We start from the raw sequence: 8,628 nt of genomic DNA, 5'->3' as shown, positions 1-8,628 counted from the left end.
CCTTACACTGGCTCCCCTTCCCCTACAGAAACCTTTTCAAACTGCTTACCATGACCTATAAGGCCCTCTCCCACTCCACTGTCCCATACATCTCCAACCTCCTCTCCATTCACACTCCATCACATTTCCTGTGATCGACCAATGACCGTCGCCTCTCCTCCACTCTGATCACCTCATCCCACTCCAGAATCCAAGATTTCTCCCGGGCTGCCCCTCCACTGGAACGACCTCCCATGCTCCATCCGACTGTCCCCTAATGTATCCACCTTCAAACGAACACTTAAAATTCATCTGTTCCTCAAAGCATACCACCCTTACACCTAACCTTCTCTGCTTGCCTGATTTCCTCCTCTCTCATCCCCTGTCCCGCTACTCGCTCCTCTAGTGATTATCCCCTCTGACTCCCCATTGTGCCTCTGGTCTATTTACCCTCCCTTTAAGATGCAAGCTCTTACGAGCAGGGCCCTCTTACCTCCTATCTCTCTACCTTTTCTTCTCATCCAACTCCACTGTGCTAGCTATGTTTGGAGCTATTGAAGTACTGGTATTTTTGTTCACAGTTCTGTACTGTATTACCGTTTATGGTCCACCGTCTGTTTTCTTAAAGGCGCTGTTGAAATTTTGTGGCACCCTATAAATAAAAATTAATATTAATAATAATAATAATAATAATACTATAATGCTCCTAATTCAATTCTTAGCTTTTCACACAAAATACCAGAAGATGGGTAGACATTGAAAATACGCTGGTAGAGAAAGAGGCCCTTAAATTTACCTTGTGACTTCAGAAGAAATTAAGACTGAGATCAAGTCTTCATGTCCATATCATATCACTGACCTTAGGAACTTGAGATAGGATCAATGGGTGTCTTCATCTGTTAAAGCATCCTTTACCCCTAAACCACCTATAAGGCCAACCCTCATCCCCCAGGAAATTGTAGTTAAATATCTGAAGCTTGAAAAGCAGCCGTTTCCACCACCACAGTGATTTTACACCAAGTCCAGGAGGGAAATTTAATTTCTAATAGTAGTCTTCGCACAATAGAGTCAAAGTTGGGTGCTGCTGAGAAAATTATTTCAGAATGAAAGGATGTGTATCTGTTCTCCCATTCTTCCAAAATTTCACTTCTTTACCTTATGTACTTATCCCCTGATCACCCTGAACTTGAATCTCATAGAACTACTTGGGAAACAGTGTTTGAAGCCAGCGAATCCTGGGAAAAGATCTGTAATAAATTGGTAAAATGTTCTATCAGTGTAGCAATAAAAAGACTTTTCATATAAGATTTATAACCACTGATCACGAAGTGGCTCCACTGCATTTACCTGTACAGTCAACCAGTGATGGAGACAATGTGGCCTGATCAGCACCTTCCTTCATATATGGTGAACTTTCCCAAGAACAATGACCTTCTGGAAAACCATTCTAGACCTGATAGCCAACATTACAGGAGTTAGATAAATCTGAAGAATCTAAAGATTCTAAGATTCTAAAATTGCTCGTTACCAGACCTGTAGGATCAGTCACTATAAAAGATTTCTACAATATTGCTCCTGCCTTAGACACACCCACTTTTCCCACCATCAATAATTGTTATTCTCTTACTTGATGTATCATGTGTTCCCCACACCACTTAGATTGTAAGCTCTTTTGTTCAGGGCCATCTTTACTGTCTGTGTCATGTCATTGTATAAAATGTATTTATATCATGATCCCCTCAATGTTAAGCATTGTGCACTTTATCAATAAAGGATAATAATATTAATAATTATCATAAGATATACTGTATCAGCTACATAGCTAACTTGATACTTTTTGTAGTAATGTGACAGCCCTTTTATTAGTTTTTCTTAAACAATGATTCTTATTTCAATATAACAGATTAACTGGAAATTCAAATATAAAGTGAATACACAAACATAAATAAACTTCAGTATTTAAAAAAAAAAAAGAAGTATTCCCAGTGTCTTTTCTTGAACTTTAGTTTTATGGGTTTTTTTCGTCTTTTTTTTTTATATATGTATAAATGGTGTCATGCTGTTTGCCCCAAATTACATATTAATCAGCTAGATATAAATGTATTAAATGTGATACCAGGGATGACTTTGCCTGGACTATTCTGTGACATGTAGCGGAATGTAACTTCAACTTCAACTATACAATAACTTTGTCACCTACGGGGAACAATCCATCTTCAAAGAACTACTGCCGTGAGCTATGTCCTGTCATTGAAGAAAATTTACACACAGACTGCAGTCCACACACAGAGGACACATGGGCTCTGACAGCGCATAGATGTAGGAAAAACCTAATTGCTCCTAAAATTACCCCCTACAATCATTATTAACACTGACCAAACACAAACAGGTACATAAAACTATTTCCTGAGAACCTTTTATTGCTCTCTGTTATCACGAGGGTCCAATGGTGAATATGCTCCTATGCTAATGACCATTTAATACCTATCTTCATTAATTACCACTCACAAAGTGTAGGTTCCAGTTTAAACCCAGCTCTATTTCAATATCTGCTCAATTTTCTCTAACACATACAGTATTATACAGGAAATAATGATAATCCTATTGAGAGAGAGTTTCCACAAAGTCTCATTTAAATTAATATATATTCATATTAACAATAGGTATTTTCAGTAACAGTCTTTACACATATAATAACACAGTGTAGAAAGCATAATATATATTGCATCAAATACAAAGCATTGCCTGCTTCAACTGTCTTATAGATGTGTAAATGTGTCTTATTTTATTGTGTCACTAAGTTAACATGGTAGTACTATATATGTACATATATGTATGTATGTATGACTATGTGAATGTGTACGTGTCTCTTTATGTAACTAGAAAGAGTGTGCACATGAGAGTGTGCATGTGAGAGAAAGTGTGCACGTGAGAGAGACTGTGCACGTGAGAGAGACTGTGCATGTGAGAGAAAGTATGCACGTGAGAGAGAGTCTGCACGTGAGAGAGACTGTGCATGTGAGAGAGACTGTGCACGTGAGAGAGACTGTGCATGTGAGAGAAAGTATGCACGTGAGAGAGAGTGTGCACGTGAGAGAGACTGTGCACGTGAGAGAGACTGTGCATGTGAGAGAGAGTGTGCACATGAGAAAGAGTGTGCACGTGAGAGTAAGTGTGCACGTGAGAGAGAAAATGTACACATGAGAGAGTGTGCACGTGAGAGAGCGCGTGCACGTGAGATAGAGAGTGTGCACGTGAGATAGAGTGTGCACACAAGATGGGGGCAGACCGCATGGTGGAGGACAAAGACAAAACAGTAACACATGACCCACTGGCGGCCATCTTGTCTATTGTCTGCATATTCTGTTCAATCCTAATTCCTTGTGTTATACCATTCAAGTTATGTGGATTTAGTACACCTAGGGCCTGATTCATTAAGGATAGCAAAAAAAATGAGTAGCTTTGAACCTTGGCAAAACCATGCATATAGGTCAATGTAGGAACCTGTAGGTGCCCTTGAAGCTGGGATGCAGGCTTAAATGTTTTGATCAAAATATAAACTAATACCTCATGTTTTCCTTTTGCTAGATACACACAGTTATGCAGTGTAAAGGATAAGCGCTGACAACTGTCTTTTTGTTTTGTATACATATATGGTCATTTATATTACCACACAGCTGGTACCATATACAATATGAGATATACCGAGCGCAGGAATCCAAAACTTGATTTCATTCTAACAAAAGATCAGGATCATTCTGAAATGCAAAGCTTGTGTATTCTAGGTCCCTTTGGAATCATATTTTTGTCAATATATTTCTGAAGACTGACACCATCCCACCAATGTCTCATTTCAGTTTTTAATAAATATTCTAAATGTTTTAGTTGTTTTTGTAATTCATATTCAGATCCTGTTGCTTGGTCTGGAGTGCCATCTGCTTCAGAATTCAAATGTGTCTGTCTTCTCCTCATTCTGTCATTATAACAATTGAAAATACTTGTAATCGCAGCCCAAAGCAAAAAAGTTATAACACAACAAAAGATAAAAACAACAAAAGTTTGGGTGCTCAAAATATGATCAATTTAGGCAGCAGCTGATAATGAAGAATTTGCTGACTTTAGTACCGCAAACAAAACGGAAAAGAACATCACCGCCAAACGTAAAGTGGATCTAAAATAGTGATATTTACAAATAATACTTAAAAAAAATTAATTATTAAAAATATAAAGTCCTCCGTCTAATCAAGGAAATATGTTTAATTACTTTAAATAAAAATGTAAAACAGTAAAATTTGATAAAATAAATGTAACGAAATTTAATATATCTAATGACTGTTATTTTCGGTTAAATCTATGTATAACACTGTGAATATTTTATGTAACCTTTCAAAGTGTATTTTGTTAACTGACCTGAGTCTGACCTAGGCAAGTGTCAATTATCTTTTGAAAGTAGCCAGGACCAGAGACAGATCTCTGAGTATTTTGTGCATGCAGAGGAGTTAGGCTTAGCCAGGCAGAAAGATCAGAGGCGAGAGATTCTCTGAGGTGCCCAAACATATATCTTAATGATATATAATTTACTTTGGGAAAACTGTGCCATTTTGGGAATCCATCTAACTTAGGAGAAAAATAAAATTCCTAAGGTGGGGGTGAAGAGCCCAACAAGAAATGGTTTAAAAATCCCTTGTTTCAGACATCAGATTGTCCATTTCTTTGAGGAGGGTCTACCACGACTGAAATGTGTACTTCCACGCCAATTCCTGAACTTGTAAGTAGTGATTCTGGTTTTATTTCCTATTTGATTTTCTGAAACTCATTTGTGCAAACCTATTGTATGTCTGTTTATTACTTTTTTGTAAATAAGCCTTGGAAACATTTTTCAGATTGAAAATATTTTATCTAGTGTACTCTTCGTGATTCTTTGTGAACTTAGGAAGCCCAAGGAGGCTCATGCTACATGTGTATGTGATTTAAATGTGAAACATTAATAAGTGGTTCTGGTGAACGTAAGGACACCATAATAAATCTTTTGTGGTGGCAGAAAAGGTGTATTCATTGGTAAGTGACTAAGGTGACACTAGTCACGGCCAGCAATCTGGGACAGGCTAGGCGTTCGTGACAACCACCATTAAAATTCATAATAGAGTATCATTAGCTTGTGTCTCCTTACTCCTGGAGAGAGGAAATGGGAACAGTAGGGGAAGCAGTCAAGGCTGAGCGACACAATTAGTTGTGAACGCATTCACAAATAGTCTTTTAAGAGGCATATCCCATGCAGGTGCTGGAGGCTGGTGCAACAATATGCAGTGATGAGAATGACTATTGGCACCCCCATCTACCCACTTCTGACTGATTGCATAATGACCCCTCTCAGCTGGAATTGCTCATATCTTATGAAGCTGCGGCCATTTATTTGCATTAATTAATTGACATTTCCATTTGGACTGCTGCAGAAAAGAACATTCCCATTTCAATATATATATATTGGTATTAGTTGGCTGATGTTGGCAACAGTTACAATTAAGCTGTAGGATATTGAAAAAGGATTACAGAATGAACAATGTTACAAAATATTTCTTTTCAGTCTGTCTCTAATCACTGCTGCACTTTGTGACACATATTTACAGCACTGTCACTTTTACGACACTTCCACTCAGCAGCCACGAGTTCCGGCAAAAAAGAAATAAAACAATAATAGTTGTGATAGGAATTTGGAGAAAAGGTTTGTGCAAAGACACTGAGCAAATCTGTGCCAACATGTTGTCATGTTGATGTGGATGGGACTTCCCATCAGCCCCCATAAGTCTCAACGTGACAGAGGTGAATGTGCAAGGTATGGGGGCGGGGTCTGGATATAAGGGCGAGGGGGAAGGGTATTAGAAATAGGAGGAATTCATAGAAGTGATGAAATGACCTCTGCTTATAGGAAAATTCAGGGGAGAGAGAGAAGTTAGGAAGTTACAGCATAGTAACAGCGTTTACAAAATTCAAGGGACTGATAGCAGAGGACCACTACTTTCACTCAGGTAAGTAAACATGGGGTAAGGGACAGCAGTATATAATAATTTATGGAAGTTTAAGGTAAGTAAACATTATATATGTATATTCTACAAATAGTAGATACTGTTCACCTGCTGCAATAGTTATTTTGCAAGATTCACAAACCAAAAAACGTGTACACAGATCAGATACTTTTATTTATTTATTTTTTTATAGTAAGCAAAAAAAACCTGTGCAATACACCAGGTCTGACTTACTGCAGTTACACGGGGATTTGCACGTCTGCAATTCTCTGTCCACAATTTATTGAGCAAAAAGAGATCTCAATTTGCAGTTACTGCTCTGAAAAATAAATGTGTTCAGGGCAGTGTTCCCTCTAAGCTGAGCAATCTGGAAAGGAAAGAGTTAAAAGGTCACTCTAATGAGGGCTCCTCCCGAAAGGTTTGCATTCCCAATCTGCAGGATGTTTCCTAGTAAGATACAGGTTTAACTCTATCATTTCCAGATTGCTCAGCTTAGAGCAGTGTTGGCTAACCTGTGACACTCCAGGTGTTGTGAAACTACAAGCCCCAGCATGCTCCACCAATATATAGCAACTTATTGCTTGAAGGGTATGCTGGGACTTGTAGTTTCACAACACCTGGAGTGTCACAGGTTAGCAGTGTGCCTGGATGCAGAGGGGGCAGAGTGTCTGGTTGCAGAGGGGGCAGTGTGCCTGGATGCAGAGGGGGCAGAGTGTCTGGATGCAGAGGGGGCAGAGTGTCTGGATGCAGAGGGGCATTTTTGCATACAACTAAATAAGTATTTCTGTCGTGACCTAAATACTTATTACAAGTTTTGGACTCAACTACTTCTAAAACAGGACTGCTCAGTTATTATTTTGTAGGGGTGCCTTGAAAAAATTTGGAGACTCTAAGGGTTCCGCGAACTGCAAAAGTTTGGGAACCACTAGTGTAGAGTACAAAATCCTGGTAGGAGAGAGACTACAAGACAGCTTGAAATTGATGTTTTTTATATGTTTTATTGAGTTACTATAATAATAATAATAATAATTATTATTATTATTATTATTATTATTATTATTATTAATGTTTCTTTATAAGGTTCCACAAGACTTCCACAGAGCCGTACATAGGGGGTTAGAACATACAACAAAATTACAAGATTACACATGTACATACATATAAGAACAATTGCAATCACTATGTGTTAACATTCTCTGTGTCTCAATTTACATAATCTATGTTGGGCCTCATATTGAAGAGTGAAACATTATGGGGACCTCACTCTCAGTATTCACTCTACTGACTTCAAACACCAGATGGACCTCTAGATTGTAAGCTCTCGAGAGCAGGAGCAGGGCCCTCTGTGTTACGTCTGCACCTTCTTCATCAACCTTGAATGTACTTGCCCATTTTTTGTGCACGGTTAGCTTTATGTATGACTTATTAAACCCAGAGGAGGATTAAGGTTGGCGGGGTCCTGTCTCATGGGGCTCCCCGGACTGTGCGCCAACGCCACTGTGCCTTAACAGCCCCGGCAGCACCTGTTACCGGAGACGGCTGTATGCAGAGGCTCCTGGCTCCCTTAAGCATTGTAGCATTAATATGTCGAGGCTTCAATGATTAAGGAGCCGGGAGCCTCTGGGTACACCGCGGAGAGAAGCCCTAAGGTAGGTATATCATCAATGGGGCACTATTATTCTGTACGTTCATCAAAGGAGTACTATTATTTATTACAAACATGAAGGGGCACTATTATTTCTTACAATCATCAGTGGGGGCACAATCATTAATTTATGATCATCAAGGGAGAACTCTTATTCATTACGATCATCAAAAGTTCACTAGTAATCATTATGATCATCATGGGGGCACTATTATTATTACAATAATGAAGGGGGCACTATTATTCATTATGATCATCAAAGGGACACTATTAATGATACGATCATCAAGTGATAACTCTTATTTATGACGATCATCAAAAGGGACACTATTATTCATTATAATCATCAAGGGAAAACTCTTATTCAATACGATCATCAATGGGGTACTACTATTAGTAATTAAGTGACTCCCACTGATTGATGTCGCTATGCTTGTAGTTTTAATGCCCCCCCTGTCTTAATTGCCCAGGGCCCTTCAAAGCTTAAATCCATCTCTGATTATATCCATTGTGCGGCACTGTGGAGTTTGGTGGGGTAATGATGATGATGATTATAAACCAAAAGTTGCATAAAGCTGCATCCTGGGTCTATACGGCATTTAAAGTCATTATAATATAATAATAGAAAATTGCGTTTTCATATAAATGATACCCTAACATGACAATAAGGTCAGTACTGTTTTTTTTCTCATTAGGCAATATTTTAATCGAAAATGGACGAGGAAATGAAAAAACTATTCGAGTCCATGAAGGACCTTAAAACTAAAATGGTGCAGGTGGAGGGGATCCCACTCCCAGAAAGCACCTGTGAAATCTGGGACCAAATACATAACTTTCAGGCACGTGAAGACGACATCCTTATTGCTACATATCCTAAAGCTGGTAAGTGGCTCCAATGTAGGTGGCATTAACACCTTGTGTGCCAGAGACATCAGTCCCTCTCCCCTATTTTACATAAGCGTGCCCATATTTTAGTCTTGG

General features: G+C 38.7%; 2 protein-coding genes across 5 annotated transcripts in view; both read left to right on the top strand.

Annotated features, from left to right (window-relative positions):
• LOC142097288 (sulfotransferase 1C2-like) overlaps positions 1 to 8,628 on the top strand; it is a 40,257-nt gene that overhangs the window by 21,583 nt on the left and 10,046 nt on the right. The window contains exons 1-2 of one of the 4 annotated variants that reach the window (XM_075178998.1): positions 5,749 to 5,812; positions 5,906 to 6,005. In XM_075178998.1, coding sequence (XP_075035099.1) covers positions 5,804 to 5,812; positions 5,906 to 6,005 — 109 coding nt within the window. In that variant the 5' untranslated portion in view covers positions 5,749 to 5,803. Of the gene's footprint in view, positions 1 to 5,748; positions 5,813 to 5,905; positions 6,021 to 8,342; positions 8,530 to 8,628 lie in introns of those variants that run through there. The other 3 variants (XM_075178994.1, XM_075178996.1, XM_075178995.1) reach the window with 3 other exon arrangements.
• Positions 5,971 to 8,628, top strand: part of LOC142097287 (sulfotransferase 1C1-like) — a 59,750-nt gene continuing 57,092 nt past the window's right edge. The window contains exon 1 of the mRNA XM_075178991.1: positions 5,971 to 6,005. The gene's annotated coding sequence lies outside the window, so the exon portion shown is untranslated. The remainder of the gene's footprint in view (positions 6,006 to 8,628) is intronic.

The sequence above is a fragment of the Mixophyes fleayi genome, chromosome 7 (genome assembly GCF_038048845.1).
Source record: "Mixophyes fleayi isolate aMixFle1 chromosome 7, aMixFle1.hap1, whole genome shotgun sequence".
Lineage (NCBI taxonomy): Eukaryota > Metazoa > Chordata > Amphibia > Anura > Limnodynastidae > Mixophyes > Mixophyes fleayi.
The sequence above is the reverse complement of the archived record's forward strand: the minus strand, read 5'-3'. Positions and strand labels throughout refer to the sequence as shown.